Source organism: Epinephelus fuscoguttatus, linkage group LG5 (genome assembly GCF_011397635.1).
Source record: "Epinephelus fuscoguttatus linkage group LG5, E.fuscoguttatus.final_Chr_v1".
NCBI lineage: Eukaryota > Metazoa > Chordata > Actinopteri > Perciformes > Serranidae > Epinephelus > Epinephelus fuscoguttatus.
The window spans coordinates 34,375,226-34,393,828 of record NC_064756.1 but is presented as its reverse complement, the minus strand read 5'-3'; the positions used below and the strand labels follow the sequence as shown (position 1 = coordinate 34,393,828).

Here is an 18,603-nt window from a genome sequence, read left to right as displayed (position 1 = left end):
AAATCAATTCAAATCCGAGCTCAGTTTAAATTAGTTGCAAAGGATAACCAATATGGTTGTCATAAAGTAATTCAAAAATCATAGATAAACTGCATGTCAGAGAATGATAACACAAATGCAAAGACGGTTATATTAGACATATTTTATTTAAAAACATCTGCTATAAAACACACATTTACAGATTTGAGATGGACTGAACTGTCATGAGTACTGATTTTGTGCTGAATGAAACAGAGGTCATAACATTGTATTAAACATGAGAGATGGAACTCAAACAAAACCTACTATAATATGCTGTTTTTTATGCTGATAGAAAAGCAGTTTACAGCTGTTAAAATGAAATGCTGTGCATGATAACAAGGCTAATGCTAGTGAACATTCATATCATTAACTTCTCAGGGATTTCTGCTGGAGTAAAAATAAATGATATAATTTGTAAGATACCAAGCCATAGGAGGTAAGGTGGAATGAGCGTACTGTCATTTTGTTTTAAATTTATAAAATTTAGAACAAAGACAACAACAAAACATGGTGGGAAATAATTACATATACTGATAAAACACAGGACAACACAGAGTACAAGGATGCACATTTCCATTTATGTACATGTGTAATGATCACACCTAAAATCTATTTCGCGTGCAGCACATAACATTGTTCTCCATCAAAATACACTAAAACAACAGCAAAAAAACCACAAAAATAAAACATTTATTTACATTTAAAAACATTTCATCAACCCCACCCTCATAAAAATCACAGTAGACATAAAATGTGTTGAAACTGCTCTTCAAGCAAACAGTGCATTTTCCACTGCAGCTGCGACTGGGAGTCAAGGCCACTACTTCAGCTGAAAAGTCAGAGTGGCAAAGCAAAAAATGGTCATCAATCTGTGTTAATGTCAATAGGGCCTGAGTCCGACTATTCTGCAGTCGTCTACACTCCCGTCTTCTCTTTGATCCAGCCACGGTATTTGGTGACTGTTGTGTAGATGCCAGGTTTGTTTCTGCGGGCACAGCCATCACCCCAACTGACCACTCCTGCCAGGAACATACGACTTGTAGATGGACTGGACAGAGGGCCGCCAGAGTCACCCTAACGGAGACAAATAGACATGTACCTTAAGTTACTACATGGGAACTGTGTGGGGAATTTTCCTTTCTCTCTCTGCCCTTTCTTCACCTTTTCCTCCTTCACCATCCCTTTCTAATTTTTCCATTTTTTCATTGGAAATGGGTTTTTGTAAAGTCCATGGCCATGTGATCATTTAAACTGTGAGGCAATGCAAAATAAAATCGTAATAATAAAAAAACACAGCGTAATGCACTCACTGCTCTTTTTTTTAAACAAGGTAAGAACATTGTGAATTCTCATGAGATTGTTCTGATTAATTCAGAAAAACAAAAGTAGATTTTTGTCAATGAAAAGTTATCTCAAAATTCTGAGATAATAGTCAAAATGATTCAGAAGAACAAAGCAGATTTTTTTGCTCAAGTGAAAGCATTATGCTTCTTTAGAAAACAAGGATACTAAGCAACTGGTCTGGGTGATATTCTACTCTATACAACTGAGCAAGCCTTACACTTTCATCACCACAGTATAGTTGACAACAGTTGATTTTTTGGATAATTGTCAACTTTGCATACTGTTCAAAATATTCACATCCCTTTGTTTTGTGAATCCTCCTTGGAGAAAGATGTCCTTCAAAGAGGAACAGAAAGAGAGAAAGCAGGGCAGCATGGGCTTTTTATTACCTGACAAGCATCGACTCCTCCGCTCAGCACTCCAGCACACATCATCCGAGATGTGATTTGCCCTCCCATCAAATCGTTACACACTGTGTGGTTGATGATTCGGACCTGGGCCTTTTGGAGCACTTTTGCAGCAAATCCTGAAGCGCAAACACACACAGGAGTATACCATCACGCTTGGTCTAAATGTCATGTCATTAGGTTGGGACTTTCCCAGTGATCGAGCTTCCGGTAATGGCAGGCCTTCATCAGAGATAAGTTATTGTTTCTGATGGCAGGTCCTCAGTAAAAAGGTTTGGTGTGTATTAACGTACATACTACATGACATCTATTTGTAGGCAAATATAGAGCTACTACAATGAAAGTATTTTAACAAATTATGAAAACCCAGTATATATCAGAGAATCATCAAACAAAATTAACACTAAACCAAAACAAACCAAATGCATATTTGAATTAACCACCCAATTATAATGTATATTACAATTAAAAACATTTATTCGGAGCTTAAAAATATTTTTCAGAGATAATCTGATGATTTTCTTTATTCAGTCAAATTTGAATCAGCATTGACTACTACTACCAACTACCAATTAGGGCTGCAACTACTTATCATTTTAATTGTCGATTCATCTCTTGATTAATCAATTAGTTGTTTGGACTATAAAATGTAAGAAAATAGTGAAAAATGTTAATCAGTTTTTCTCAAAGCCAAAGATGATGTGCTCAAATGTCTTGTTTTGTCTACAACCCAAAGATAATCAGTTTACTGTCATAAATGAGTAAAGAAACAATAAAATATTCTAATTTAAGAAGCTAATATTGGAGAACTTTGACTTTTTTCTTAAAAAATTGCTCAAGCTGAATACTTGATCATCAAATTAGTTGGCGATTATTTTAAATTTGACAGCGAATAGAATAATTGATTAATTGTTGCAGCTCTAACACCAATATTACATCCAATTAACAACTCACAAACAAGAAACTATGACTGACTGATAGTTCTTTACTAGTGGCTCTTGACGAAAATGAGAAATACAAGGCTTATTATTTGTGCGGACTCACCTCCTTCTCGAGTGGCACCCCATCCAGTGATCCACACAGTGCTCCCACTTGGAAAATCGTGTTGGGGAGCCGGCAAGCAGATGGGCTTGATGTAATCAGAGTAGGTGACAGGACTGTCCAGCTCCATCAGGGCAATGTCATTGTCAAAGGTGAAGTCATTGTAGTTAGGGTGGGGTATGATCTGCTTCAGGTTCCTCTTCACCACGGGATTTCCAGTCTGCTGCTGGCTGTGCATGCCGAGGTTAGCTTCCCAAGTGCCGGGCTGGGAGAATCTGAGGACGCACACCAAAACAGATCGCAAAGTTCATTCTTAATCTAGGATGATTAATAGCCACATCACGTGGCACAAAAATCACATCAGAAAATATTAATGAAAAACCCATTAGTTAGGCCTAGCTGTTCAGACCTTGTTAATCATTAGTTAAAAGGCAACTTTGCCATTTTTCAACATGGACCCTATTTCCTATGCTTTTATGTCTGAGTGACTGATGTAAACAACAATTTTTGAAATGGGTCCAGAATTGAGAGAGAGAGAGAGAGAGGGCTGCAGCCAGCAGCCGCGTGACATCCTTATTGCTAACTGGGGCAAGTGTAAGTCTGTCACTGTATGTCCATTAATAGTGGGCATTTTTGCTACAGACAGGCTCAGATTGTTATTCTAAGTGTTTGAAGAGTCTCTTTACCTTATGCTTGAGTCAATCTGTTTGTTATTGTGTCTAAGTCCCGTTGGAGGAAAAGTCTTGTTCTGAAATTTCATGAGACATATACTCTGGCTCAAAAACTATAAGGTGGCCATCAAATTCAAAGCCCTCATCCACATTGTCAAAATCAGCTAAATAACCTTCCATGACTTGAAAATCTTTTAGATAACACTAAAGCTACACTTTATGTACTCTAGCACAACACATTATGCCCTCTCACATTTATGATTTGGTCTTGTTACAACAAGTCACATCTTATGAGATTTCAGAATGAAACTTCTCCTTGAGCAAGACTTAGACACAATTACAAACAGAGCTAATCAACTGAAAGGTAGAGAGACACCGCAGACACTCACAATAACAATTTGAGCTTGTCTGTGGCAAAAATAACCACTTTTAATGGATGCAAAGTGACAGTGCATGATTGTCCCATCTGGTTATATTGTGGGTGTTTTGTGGCTGCAGCCCTCTCTCTCAATATTGGACAAATTTAAAAAATAGTTGCTCCCATTATCATTTAGACACAAAAGCATGGGAAAAATGTTTGAAAAATGCTTAAGTTTCAAAGAGCAGCGAGTGTAGAAGAGAATGTTTTAACTCAGATGGCATTCAAAGTGAATTGAGTTTTTAAAGGAATTTATTAAAGGCAGTTATCATTGTTTTGATCCCACTGAGCCATTGCATAAATATCAATCTTCAGCAGAATATGCATTGTTTAAAGACCTTCAATATCAAGATGTTATTGTGATGGCTCTAAACGGAGCTTACTGTTATAAAGAGAAGCATGGTGTAAACATGCATCTAAAAGTTGCACTGAGGGCCTGGAAAGGGTTCATGCATGTTAAATTATTCACGCACACATTCAAGCATTGTGGTGTTTGTAAAAACACAGAGGTCTAAGGTTTCACTATGCATGTGACAAATTGTTTACAGAATATTTAAACTCAAGTTATTTTGTCCCAATGACCCAAAGAATTTAAGAAGCACTTGCGGCCTTTCAGAAAATCTATAAAGTGTAACAGCCCCTGTTTTTGTGTTCACACTCTATTTAACTGTATTCAAGACTATTCGAGGTCTTGAAGAAGGATGACATATTTATTTTGCAGGATTTGGAGAGAACTTTTATTTATGTAAAGATGGCTCTACTGTTGTGTGGTTAGGTAAAAAATCCACTGATACTGTAGGGGACTTTTTGTTATTTTATTGTTGCACTCATTTCATTTTCTTTTGCAGAGGAGCATCGGCTTAATATCTGCAATATGAAAACTGATCACCATTCTGAGAGATCTGCAAGTATAAGCCCTAATTTATTCAAACCATGCAGAAAAGTAAAGATTTATATTTGCCAGTGAGAACATACAGCATTAAGTAAAATGCTACCTTGTTCTGCCGTCATCTTGCACGCAGTGGGCAGCAGTAACCAGCCAGCGTCGATCGATGATGGACGCTCCGCACACGTGGCCAAAACCTTTCACATGGAGGCTGACCTGCCAGGGAAACTCCCCTGCTTCTGCATCCTGACCGCCCACGATACGTGACGTCTTGAACATACTCCTCCCGCAATCTGCAAAGTAACAAAATCAATCAGTCACAGGGCTGACTTGTTGCAGCTTGCTTTCGTGCCTGGAGTGGGTGGAAGTTCACATCTGTTTTTTGATGCAAGTTAAACAATGCAGATGGCAATAATTACTGGTTTTAAAATCTGAGACAAAGTACATACACCCACTGAGGTTTTGATTGTGACATACCACAGTTCTCCTCATCAGATCCATCTTCACAGTCCTGTGTCCCGTCACATTCTGGGTTCACTTTACTGATGCATTTATTGTTTTTACATCTATATGTAAGATCAGTGCATCTTGCATCAGTGCCTACAGAGAGGGAAGAAAGAACAATAAAAATTCAAACTATGAATTCCTGCAGTCATCAATTATGTGTTAATTAGAAATGTGTTTGTAACACATGTACAAAAATTTTAAACAGAAGGGAACTTTACATTTGCACAGCAGTTAAAAGATACACTATGCAGGATATTCCTAGAAAACAATGTATAGACTCACACAGGAGTAATCCCTCTTGGTCATAATTCATGACCCACTACAAGTATGTGGTGGTGTATTTTTCTGCAGAGACTCTGCCCTCTGCCAGTATTTTCCAAAATGTTGTTGTTTTTTTTTAACTGCTTGTGGGCTAAAGAACTCCAGAATAAGACAAAAAAAACTATTCACACATCTCTGACATTAACCCCACAATCCTGCATAGCATACCTTTAAGTTGTTTGGAAAAATGTTGTTGTTTTTTTTAACTGCTTGTGGGCTAAAGAACTCCAGAATAAGACAAAAAAAAAATATTCACACATCTCTGACATTGTATCACCTGTTAAAGATGTTATGGCTAAAGAGTAAATCTGCTGGAAACAATTGTGGAAAAGAATTCAATAAATAGCTCAATAAGTCAGCACATAAAGTAGCGAATCATATCTCATATTTTGGAAAAAAAAAAAAAAAGACATTTTAATAAGATATATAGTACATTCAGTGACATTTTTGTGATTTAGAAAACAATTCTTACTTCTCCCACATTCAAGCTCATCTGACCCATCCCCACAGTCGTCCGTGCCGTCACAGCGATTTTTTTCGGAAACACATTTATTATTTTTACACGTTATTTGTCCAGATTTGCATCCACCTTAGAAAACAAAACAGACAGGCATAAGAAAACTGAAAAGATTGAAGGCCTTTCAGTGGTCATGTAGAATCCATCCATAAGTGTTAACAGGTCTTACCACAGTTCAACTCATCTGTGCGGTCTCCACAGTCATCTACACCATCACATTTCCAGAACATGGGCTTACACAACCCATTTTTACAGGTGATGTCCTCTGAATTGCACTCTGGATGGAAAATACAGTTAAAATCATTTTGTGTACCACCATTGTAGAGAGGAATTAAGACTACTGATTTTGACTACTCCTTCTGAGTATAATCTGAGTAAACAGCACTTACTGCAGTTTAATTCATCACTCATGTCTCCACAGTCATTCCAGCCATCACACCTGAGGTCTTTGTTAATGCACTGCTGATTTTTGCATTGGAACTGCTTTGGACAAGCTGTGGATGAAAGAGTTACGGTCAGATACACTTGCCTAATGTAAAGAACTTATCATTATCAGTGAGAAACTAAATCACTTACGGTCTTTAACGTCAATGGCCTCATATGTTGCATTAAAACCTCGGTCCACATAGGAGTCATCGGAGAAAAACACCACACTCATTTTGTTGGTGCTGCTGGTTTCTGTCACTGTTCCATCAGGCTTGTCTCCACACAGTCTGACAATGAAACACACAAGCACTGTAATTTCTGCTCTGTTACATAATTCCAATGTAGACATATAATCAAAGACTCACTTCTTTCCATTGACCTCCACGTAGTCTTTGCGACAGTCTTTACTGTTTTCCTGCCCGTGCTCAGCCATGAGGAACTTTCTGAATGTCACTTTCACCGCTTTACCGTCAGGGACCTTAATGACAGACAGAGATGAGTAAAAACCAATTGACAAGGTGACGTGACCTTCTGAAGAACAAAATAGAACAGAAACCTGTTTGAAATTTATGATATGGCTGTGTGGATCAATTGTCGATGTCTGACCTGGATTGTCCACTGGCATGAAGTTCGAGGAGGATAATAATTTGGGAAGTTGGGAGAAGAGAAGCTGCCTTTTTCACCTGTCAACTGGCCACCACATGTTGTTCCTGTTAAAAAATGTAAGTGTCAGTGTTTGCACAAATATTTAACATTTATAGTGCAGCTCATAACAAAGAGACCTACATAGGCTTCAACCACCCAGACATTAGTCCCTACCTTTACTTCCACGTCGGACTTGTGAGACTGTTGCTCTAAAACCAGGGTAGTTCTTCTTGTCATTTGAGGCCATCATCACCAGCATGACATTGCCAGATGACAGAAATGTCAGTGGCTCACTAGGTGAGTAGTATCCACACATCCTGTAGAGAAAAAAAACACAGACAACATAAATTTCCTATATGTATTGTTCACTGATGTGATAATTATACTGCAGTTTTGTTTAAATTACATGTTCGCTGTAAAATCACTTACTGATTGGCATGAGTTGATTCTAAAACATCTTTTTTTTGGGATCAGACTTCAATGGAAACATTTATGTGCAAAATGGTCTTTCTGAAATTTTTCCCCTCTACTTAAGAATTAAAATTCTCATTGAACCTTGATTTTTACCTTTGGCACAAACAAAATACATCATATTACAGTCTTATAAGCCTGGTTCCTTGGACATGGATTGAGTTTAATCATATATTAAAGGAGCAGTGTGTAAGATTCAGGGGGATTCAGAGGCATCTAGCAGTGAGGATTGCAGAATGCAACAGACAGAAACATCTCCCAGATAGAATTCCTTCAGTGTTTACTATTCACAAGGTTTCTACCGGAAGCCAATTAATCTGCAGAGGTCTCTTCCTCTCCAAAACAAACAGACCAGGTGATTAAAACTGGAATAAAAATCTTATAACTGATAAAGCAGTTTTACGCTACAAATCAGCGTTCCTGCAACGCTGTTCAGCACGTCGGATGCAAATGGCCCTATCTAGAGATCTGTCTGTTGCTTTGTCTGTTCTGAGCTACTGTAGAAACATGGCGGTGCAGCATGGCGTACTCTGTCAACGAGGTCCTGCTCCTTATATAAATATAAATGGCTCATTTTAAGGCAATAAAAACACTGCAAGTGCTATTTTCAGGTGATTAAAGCTATAGTGTGTAACTTCTGTCGCCTCCCAGCGGATAATGCGTTATTACAACTAATAATCCGGCGGCACTTCCATGTACACAGAGTAGCACTCGCCAGTCGCCACACACCGTACACAGAGTAACACTTGCCTTTGTGGTAGGATCCACTTCTGAACTGTGTCTCGGCCGCTTCTCCGCCATGTTGCTTTTTCTTTCTACCTGCGCTCTACCTCTTGCTATGACACTCTCCGCTCTTCCTCCCCCTCCCTTCTTGCTGTGAGGAAGCATTTCCTGTGTGCCAGCGCGGGAATGTCGCTGGTCGACACGCATACTAAAAATGATATATATTGAAAAATACCGCAAGATGTTAGAGGAGCCGATTGGCTTAATCAGCATTGTGTCATCTCCTCTAGTAGTGGCTTGGGTGAAACGGACATTTACGGACTTGAAGAAGTTATGCACTATAGCTTTAAATACTAAAGAAAACATACTTATCATATTATATTCCATTCCTGTCAATATATTCCCCTAAATCCTACACACTGGACCTTTAAAATATGAAAAGAATTTCCTCATCCACTAAGAAAACGGTATATGTAGAGTTAATCTAGATCGAGACGTTTTTATTACTCCCCTGCAAGAATGCCACTAATGATTTTACCATGCACACATGTTCTGCCTGTAAAAGTCCTGGTTGTTGCATGTTGTTTTTGCACTTTGGAAAAAGCAATCACATTCTCAGCTTTTCATCTCAACTGCTCCCAGATTTAACTGTCATATTAAAAGAGGTAACATTCTGGCATGAGGCATTACTCAGGTAATGTAAAGGGCCCATCTGACCAGCAGAGGGCCTTACATACAAGATATAGTATGTTCCTTTCAATCCAAATCTAAAAACATGTACTGTGTGCCACTGCAGGAAAATAAGAGGGAAGAAGGCAGGCAAGTTGTTTGTCTGTGTGAAGCTGTATTTTAATGAGACAAAAGGAAAACTCACTCTTCCATAACGCGGGTCTCAATGGCCACCAAGGAGTCGTAGATTTTGACAAAGTCATTCTTGCATACCTCTTCCAGATTCATTGTATCAAATTCAAGTTTGATGACATAGCCGGGGTCTGCTCTCAGCTGCCACTGGATGAAGGTGTTGGGGGGGTAAGGTTTGTTTGGGAAGCCAGGGGACTGGATCTGTTCTATGTGATTGGTCCTTGTATGTTCTGAAAAACTGAAACAACCTGAGACAGAAACAATGGCTTTTAGTGGTGCTCACATTAATTCTGATATCACTATGCCAACATTTGTACATCAGTGCAGTACATTTTCTGGGTATGATGAAACACTGGACTAAAAGTAAATAAGTCATACTGATGCTGCTGCTAAATTACGATTAAGATAAAGAGAAAGTCTTGTACACTTCTTCCAAAATTTTGCATTTCTCATTAAAACTCATTAGGGAAAACATCAACAAATTGCACACCCAAATATGACTAAACTGCATGATTATCATGCCAGTCAGACTTGCATTTTCTGCATAATTTACATTTCATAATTTTCAATTTTTGCTGGGTAGAAAGATAGCTGAAAAAAAAAAAAAAACATATTTTTTTGTCAGGCATCTATAGACTGAACAGTGTTGGGACGATTACTTTTGAAATGTAATAGGTTATGGATTGTTAGTTACACCGTTAAAAATGTAATAATAACTATTATCTAAAGCACCTATTGTAATCACATCATTAAAGTAATATAACTTAGTACGTTTGATCACTGTTTAATTACTGTCTTAACAAATGTTTTGAACTGGGCAATAAAGCCGAAAAATGTCAGGAAACAGGCTATGCCACAGGAAGGCATTCCTGTATGGCAAAAAACACAAAACAACAAATGAATATTATATTCTATCAACTTTTTACCCACAAATATATATACCAATGTAACCTTTTTGTTAATACCAACATTCTGATTAGTAACTGTGATGTCATTTCATATTTTTTCTCAGTAACTTTAACAGATTACAGAAACATTTGTTTTGTTACCTAATTATGTAACTAGTTTTTCGCCCCAACACTGAAACCAAATTACGATGTTTGTTTACAATAACTTCTGGGTAGAAAAGCCCCATGTTACGTACATGAAATTATTTAATGCGTGCAAATGGTGCCTCAATAGGTTAGTTTTTAGCTTCCTTAAAGAGGCTCACGTAAAAAAATCAACATCAATTTCAGAGTACACTATATTTAATTTAGTTGCACCATTTCACCTTGCCGCCAGACAGTGATTTCTGAAGGGGAATTGAAGCCATTATCTCAAAGCCACCACACTCACTGACAAAAACATTCATTTTACTTTGCAGATGCACCTAGTGTGTAAGGTAAAGCAGTGAAAATAGACACTTGGATAGATATTTGTTTTTGTTTTTTTTTAGGTAGCTAAAATATGTTTTGTTGTGGCCCCTGCCCACAGCAGCAAATTGCAGTAAATAGCACCAGGGTACATGAAATAGGCACACAAAAAACATCAGATAGGTTGCCTGTGGATATTCTCATTTATCCATAGTTATCATAGTCATAGTTATCTCAAGGCAATTGAATGGAATGCAACTGGACTTAGTTTTGTCGAAGATAATCAGATAGGTTGGACCACCATGTTTAACTATAATTCTTTACACTTTACAGTTACAACTAAAATGATAACAAAAATAAACCAGTTTGCTGATTTCACATATCTCCAAAATTCAAATCAATTGCCAGATGTCCACCCAGAAGTAACTGTTGTTTTTAGAGTGATGTCACTGTGATTTGCTCTATATGTCCAAAGAAATAATCTTACGTAACAAGTGTCCAGATATGATAATCAATAAAGGTTTCAGCTATGGTAACATGCTCCAAACCCCATGAACTATTTATGTGTTAGACATGTTTGCTGTTACTTTTATAGATGAGCTGTCAAAGATAACTCTTGATGACTAAATGTTGGATGCAAAATGAGCACTTACTGCTGAATGATGTTGAGAGCAGCCGTTCATCAAGCACTGTGAGATGAAACACAAAACAAATGATTTAGAAGAGGATGTTGACAACAAAACAGAAAACAGCAAGTCCACAATCAGACAGACGTTGACATTCTACAACAAACCGCAAGCTAAACAGTTTGGTTTATAGACTGAATCACAAACAAGTTTGGCCTTCAGTTGCCTTGACTCTACCTGAGGACCGCACATCTTGTAAAGAGAGTGAGTTGCCAGGTCTGTACAGGGTACGCTGCTCTTTTTCCACCAGCTTCTCCATCATAGACATGGCTTGGTCGACAGATGCTTCTTGGCCCGCAGGAACATTGAACTCAGAGAGGTAGTAGGCAATAACACTGCCTTCACTAAGAGCAACAAGACACAAATGAAACGGTATAGAGGTGGCGCAAATTAAAAAACAAAATGTCACTATACTAAAAACGATCATACAGATGCATGCGTGCTGATATATCAAGAATATAATGGCTCAGCACTGCTGGGCAATATATTGATATTATATCAATACTGTGATATGAGAGGAGATAGTCCTAGATTTTGGATATCACAATATCATATGTGTTGTCTTGCAAGTGCATTACCATAAAGTGATGTCATTTTCTTAATTTACCAGTCCATCAATGTCACACAAAACATAAAATAAGAAAATACAAACAGAGGGCAGGATCTTTGTAGAAAAACACACCACTACACACTTATTGTGGGTCATAAGTGATGGATGAGAGGAATTACTATTACAATTATTTGCTACTATACAAGTCTATACATTGTATTTTAGGAATATCCCATTTAGTATATCTTTAACAGTAAATCCCATCCATATTGGGGCATGGAAATCGTCTTTAAAAAAAATGCCGGCATTCAAAAGCAGAGAGCACATATCTGCATAATCCTCTGAACTTGCAATTTTAATACGAGAAAATGTTTAGAGATTAGTGTGGTATAAATGGTGGTGCTATTAGATCTGCATGTATGCACTACAAAAACAATCACTTGTTCCTTCACCAGTGGCCTAGTTTTCTTCCAAACTTCAGTTTAATCCATTTTTGAGATGTCCCATGAACCAACACAAAAAACAAACAGGAAACATGGTGCTTCTAAAAGAGGTAATAAGAAGTTGTACCTGAAAGCCTGAACTGTAGAACCAACATAGTATTTGGCCAACTGTGGACTTTTGGAATAGATGGCTTTAAGCTGAAAGAGAAAGGAGTAAACAGAGCATGAATCGGAGCTGTTTGAAAACACCTAAAAAACAATTGTTGACACACAGTTGAATTTCATTTTTGAGAACAGAGCAGAGGCAAAGAGCCCTGAGCAGAAGTCTCACCTGTGATGTCACCTGCTTTGCCAGCGCCTTGAACTCTGAGCTGTTAGAGTTCTCGTAGGCCTCTTCAAACACCTGGTTGGTGATCCGCATGGAGCCACTGTACATCCTCTTGTGCCGCACATCTTTACGAACTGCAGGATCACACAGACAAGACTGAAGATGCACACCCATACTCTTACTACACAAGAGTTCAGCCTGTTTTATCTTAGCACTGTGGCTTTTCATCTGATTTCTGGCTTTGTTAACTTTTCTTTGTTTGTCACTAATTTCTTTTCCCCGTCTATCTTTTGAGTTGTGGAGTTTTAAGTTTCTTTCAACTGATGTAGCTTTAATCTCTCCCTCTAGGTTTAAATAATTTGCATGTGCAAATAATCAGACAGAATAAACAGAACAAAGGGCACTGAGCACTAACTTGTTTATGAACATTTCTTGGTCTATCAAAAACTTTTATGCCTATGTGCTTTTGTTATTTTTCAGAAGGAACTAAAAGAGGATAGAAAAACGAATATGCTCTCTCTCTTCCTTTTGATCCATATCTTTACTCCACCAAAGAAGACAGATTTTGATCCTGTTTGTTAGCGTGTTACCATTGTAGGAGTAAACATAGGAGATTCAGCCAAACATGTTGGAGCCTCAGTCTGACTCAGATGAGAAGTCTGTTATGCACTAAAATTGGCCACTGGCAGACATATCAGGTAACTTTTATTTATGTTGTTTTTAGCTTGTTAACATGTAGGCTAAGTGGCAGTGACTAATGCAGTGTTACTATTTGTTAAACATACAATAATATCTGTTAAGATGGGCTTTTTTGTAGATAATGGAAGGAAGTTCCAAAAACTGCACACTCTACCATGTTTGCTGTCAAAAACCTCGGCGATATGTGTTTCCCGTATTAGACAGCAATTGGCTTTTGTATTAGTTATGTACCTAATCTATCTCCCTCGTGTATATTTCAATCTTAGATTTTAGGGAAATACAAATATTGCGGAATTTGAAAACACCTTTCTAGTGACAAACTGTACACGGATACAAGTCAGTATAGATGATTCATAAACATGGAAAAAACATTGTTGAGTGGAGAGGGACTTTCACAACAATGTGCAAAAGGACCTTTTTGAACTATTTTCTCATAATTCACTGTACTAGCATGAATGACAACAATCAAATTTAAGTGCTCTGAAAAGGACGTGAAAAAACATATGCACAATTTAACAGAATTATTCAAACATTTCATAAAAAAGGACTTTAACTTTGAAAAACAACTTCATCAACATACTACAACAGTGGGACAAATTTGGATGCTTGCCAGTTAGTCAACCCTGTACATGCTATAAATGTCTATCATATTAACTGTTCGAAAGTGTTCATCTTTGTCACTTCAATTTAACTGCCATCATGGTTGCTGAGACTGTTCCTCTTGACTTTAATAACAAGGCTTTGCTGCACTCTAATATTTGTCTCATGTTGACCAAGCACATAGTTTGTAAGTTACCTGACAGATTACATGACAGACATCACCTACCTTTGTAGCAATGTTTTTCATTGTGATCAGGTTAGTTCAACGTTTCTGTGCTTTTTTTTATTAAATGTTTGCTACTGTTTCCTATTAATAGAATTTGTACTAAGGAGGGACTACTTACAGTGGAAGTGCCAGACCAGCAGTCCGGTCATAAGCGCAACAACGAGAGCGAAGATGACCACACCAATCACAGCCCCAACTTTCCCTGGACCCTTCTTCTTCTCAAGCTTTTTGTTATCCGATGCTGGCAGGAACTGGACATTGGTGTCCCAGTCTTTGTCCTAGAAGACAGACATACAGTTTTATGAGTGAATGAATGATCAACACGTAACACTGAAGACCCTATATTATGCTAAAACAACAACCTCCAAATATTAATTCCAACCATTTCACAGAAGTGTGAAGACATTTGTGGACATAAAGCTGCAGGAGCTTTGCCTCAAGGATGTTCCTTCAGTGACACTTTTGATGTTGTTTTTCTTTTCCTAACCCTAACGCTAACCTTAAGACAGAACAGAAGTGACTGTCTTTGCTTGTCCTGAGTAGATAATCAACTAAAGATAAGTGACAGCAGCAGGCAGCAAGTAGGTACTTGTATATTTTAGGAATGTCCCAGCCTATGGTGACCTACAGAATTATGTTCTCAACCAGAGAAATTGTGAAAATACATACTGAAATATGACCAAATTCTTTTCTTTGACTTATGACTTCTTAAGGGAAAGAAATCTTAAGATTTTTATAAAAAAATGAACTCATAAAAAAACAGAAAGGACAGTTTCAATGTCTGGTTCTGTAAATGAATTAGAAATGATCTCTGTGCGTGAGTCACCTTAAGAGGTGAGACAGAGGCGGGGGAGGGAGTACAAAGGTTTCACCTTGTAAAATCCTGTCAAACCTGCTGGGAGCGAACCACTTGCAGGTCTGAAGTGGAACACAAGAATGTGTGCTTACTGAACTGTAGTAGAAAATTAAAAGGACCCTAAAAAACTAGACTAATTCACAGGACAATGACAAAGAAAAAAATCTTACAAGCTCTGGGACGTTGTTTAAAAGAACTCAAAAAAGATTCCCATGACTTTAATTTTGTGAAAGTTTTAAAGTTACAAAGTGCAAAACTGTGAATGTAGACCAAGGACACACACACACGCATGCTTTCTTTCCGCCTGTATAAACCTGATACTAATGCTTAATAACTGAACTAATTTTACTGCGTCTAGGATAGCCCGGCAGCAGCATTTATTTTTTTGAGAGCTGGTTTTTACTTCTGCCATTTAAGGCTCACTGCAGAGTCTGTGACAAAGATATGCGTGACTCTGCTTTGTTTATTATCCAAACATTACATACATAATGCATTCACTGCCTGGGTTGTTTTTTAAAGCTACATATCTAAGGGAGATGGATTCAAAATTAAGAAACAGAGAGAACATGACACAACACCCCAACTCCATATTAACAAGATGAAGCTTTCTGGCATCAAATCGTTTCAACCAGAATCATGACTGGAACTATGATTCATGACTCTTCAAACGAACCATCTTTAAGTTTATATCTTTAGTGAGCTTGTAAACAGTGTCAGTGTGGTTCAGTCAGTGTAATTATCTTAAAAAAAACAACACACAATCACAACACAAAATTCTGAAATATTCCAATGATATTGCTAAACACGTCACACCTAATTTTGTCCATCTTTAACAGAAACTTGCTTATTATTGTTATAGACAGCAGAATTGTAAATCTTAATAAACATCATGTATTCATGATATATTCAAAATGGCATTAAACTATTACTCAGCCTCACTATCAATGGCCGAAACACAACACAGCAACTTTGCAACTGAATACACCTCAGATGTGCTCCTAGGACAGATCCTCCTTTTTCACAAATTGCCATGTATTTATCACAACACTGGGATAATGTGAAGTAATCTTTAAGGGATGGTAGTGTACAGAAGAGAGGGACTCAAGTCAACAAGTCGCAACAGGGCGGAGGAACCTGGAGGAATTCAGGCGTCAGCTCCTCAAAGACTGCCGGCTGTCTGAGGACCTTCTCTGATGAAGCTCAGTGAAGTTCGACAGAGAGAATAACTATTTTAAAAAGGTTTTATCCAAAGCTCTGAATTTGTTTAAAGGGTGGTAGGGAATTGGAGTATCATTTACTGTATACTGCTGGTGGGAAGATGCCTTAATACATTTTTCATTGTGCTAACTTCTTGAAAGTAAGGCAGCAGAGAACAGGAGCTAGTGCAGCAGAATATTTAAAAAACCTGTTACATTTACAAGACAGTTTGGTGGAATGGTGTACCATGGGCAAAAGAACAAAGATTACATAAATGTTTCCTGGTATTTTCACAAGCTACTGCTCATGTTTAAATGATTTGACATATGTATCTTAGGATGCAGGTGCAGATCATAGATTTTCTTGTATCAAAATAACACGTTTGGGGGATTGTGAAACCTCAGAGGAAGTTTTTGCTCTCATGAATGTAAACATTTCTGGGCTTTTATGACATGGGATTAACAAGTTTAAAGGCTCACCTCCCAAATATACCAAATTAAAATGCCGGCACAGCCTGTAATCAGAAAAGAACCAGAAGCTTGGCAAATGAATGAAAGCAGGTTTTCTCAGCTTCTAAATGCTGGGTTTCTTTTTCACTTAGTAACATGTTTGTTTTCAGGCAAAACGGTGTGCTGGTGATAAGAGTGGCAGAGACAGTTAAAAGAATTGTATGGTTGTTTACAGGGACATCCTTTCAAGTATTATGTGTATGTGTGGAATGAAAACACTGACCTACTATTTCATGTCTGACAGGTTTGTTACGGGTACTTACCTGTAAGTTCACACTAACTTTAACTCATCTTTTAAGTTTGTTTCTATGCCCCACAAACAAGTACCAATGTTAGGAGGGAGGGTGATTCAGGTAACACCCAAAGTCCTACATAAAAAACCCAAACACATATTCTACATTTAAGAGGACAAAACAGAGCCTGCACCTATGTTGCATGACTTGTGGACTGTATATCAGTATATGTTTCTTACCGACTTTGGGGTGTATCTCAGTCCACTGTCCATGTAATCCATCAGGGTTCAACACCTGCACAGACCGCTAAAATTAAAATAAAAACACCTAAACTACTTAAGCTCTCCCAAACTTCTCCTCTTCTTGTTATTTCTTTGACTTGTGGTAGTTTTTGGTGCGGCCCACTGGCTGTTTTCCGAGGTGAACCTGCAGGCCTAGTCGCCAAGAGATGATTCTTGTGTCTGTCTGAATCCAACCTCCACCTTTCCAGCGAGGAATAAAAAAAATCTAAACCGTAATCAGGTTACAGCGAACAAAAATCTCTTGTGGTGTCTTATAAGGAGGGTCTTCTTCCGTCTAGATGTTCACGAATGTCCGTCTGACCGCAATATGTCGCGTGTGACTCAGAAGGAGAGCAACTGGACGCAACAGCAGAGGGAAAACTTTTTCCGGGAGCTTCAGGTTTCTGCGGGCGTGTCTCTACTCCGCACCTGTAGCGACTTCCTGTTTACCTGCCACAGGTAAGGACAATGTTTAATGTTTTTTAAATGACCTTTTATGGGAAAATGACTACGTAGAAAAAAGAAGAGATAACAAACCACGCTGTTAACTCGATTATTATACTTACACTGCCGGAAGAATTCAATTTGTAATGAGCGTTTTGAAGCAGCTGTATTTTAGCCTGCACACAAAAGAAGTTATAAATGAATTCAAATATTTAAAACATTTTGTCAAATCCTGATAAAGTCAAAGTTTCATACAGCCTATTTTTAGTATCAGTCAGGTGATCTTATCCTGGCTTCTGCCTTTTTGTGGGCTGTACCTATGACTCACTGTTGAATCACCAACGGTGAGCCGTAAGTTTCATATTGAGTAAACGGCACCCGTCATCAAACAAATCCCCCTCATCTGTGGGGATACTATGAATCAATATTTCCAATTTTCGGTAATTACATCTTAATCCGCTGTATTACGGGCAGTTTGATACAACTGAGCAGCACCACTTATTATGTATAAAATACAGAACACATATAAGTTAATAATTGGCAACTATTTAAAAATCACTTGATTTTACAAATATTATTCTTCTTATTATTATCATAGTGGTAGTAGAAGTAATACGTGTTTTATGATATTAAAAACATTTTGTGGTTTTGTAGTTGCTCAGAAAAATAACTTCAATAGTAGGCCTAATTTCAATAAAGCCTATTGTGGTGGGAATTTTACTATTATTCTAAGATGTTATACAGCTATCAGTTAATTGTTAGATAATTGTCTGATTAATTGATAATGAAAATAATTGTTCGCTGAAGCCCTATAATTCTCATCCCTGGCCTAAAATCCCCTTACCATTTTCAGTGGTGAAATGTAACTAAGTACATTTACTCAAAATTGAAGTACATTGATTATTTCCATTCATACCACTTAATGCTTCTACTCCAC

At 37.7% G+C, this 18,603-nt stretch overlaps 1 protein-coding gene across 1 annotated transcript; it reads right to left on the bottom strand.

The window, feature by feature from the left end:
• Positions 1-127: 127 nt before the first annotated feature.
• st14a (ST14 transmembrane serine protease matriptase a) lies at positions 128-17,621 on the bottom strand. Its single transcript, XM_049577084.1, has 19 exons — positions 17,181-17,621; positions 14,265-14,424; positions 12,625-12,755; positions 12,421-12,491; positions 11,478-11,644; positions 11,268-11,303; positions 9,273-9,507; positions 7,379-7,521; positions 7,166-7,269; positions 6,925-7,037; positions 6,710-6,846; positions 6,523-6,627; positions 6,303-6,410; positions 6,089-6,205; positions 5,266-5,388; positions 4,898-5,081; positions 2,817-3,088; positions 1,755-1,891; positions 128-1,095 (listed from the first exon to the last, which is right to left on the bottom strand). The coding sequence occupies exons 1-19, from the start codon at positions 17,220-17,222 to the stop codon at positions 937-939; spliced, it is 2,544 nt and encodes an 847-aa protein (XP_049433041.1). The 5' UTR covers positions 17,223-17,621; the 3' UTR covers positions 128-936.
• Positions 17,622-18,603: the final 982 nt, after the last annotated feature.

Excerpts from the sequence above, each read along its gene's own strand:
- st14a (XM_049577084.1), bottom strand. The coding sequence starts at position 17,222 with ATGGATTACATGGACAGTGGACTGAGATACACCCCAAAGTCG. Across the intron at positions 12,492-12,624 it reads CAAAGCAGGTGACATCACAG|CTTAAAGCCATCTATTCCAA; the intron begins GTGAGACTTCTG and ends TTTCTCTTTCAG. Across the intron at positions 3,089-4,897 it reads CAAGATGACGGCAGAACAAG|ATTCTCCCAGCCCGGCACTT; the intron begins GTAGCATTTTAC and ends GTGCGTCCTCAG.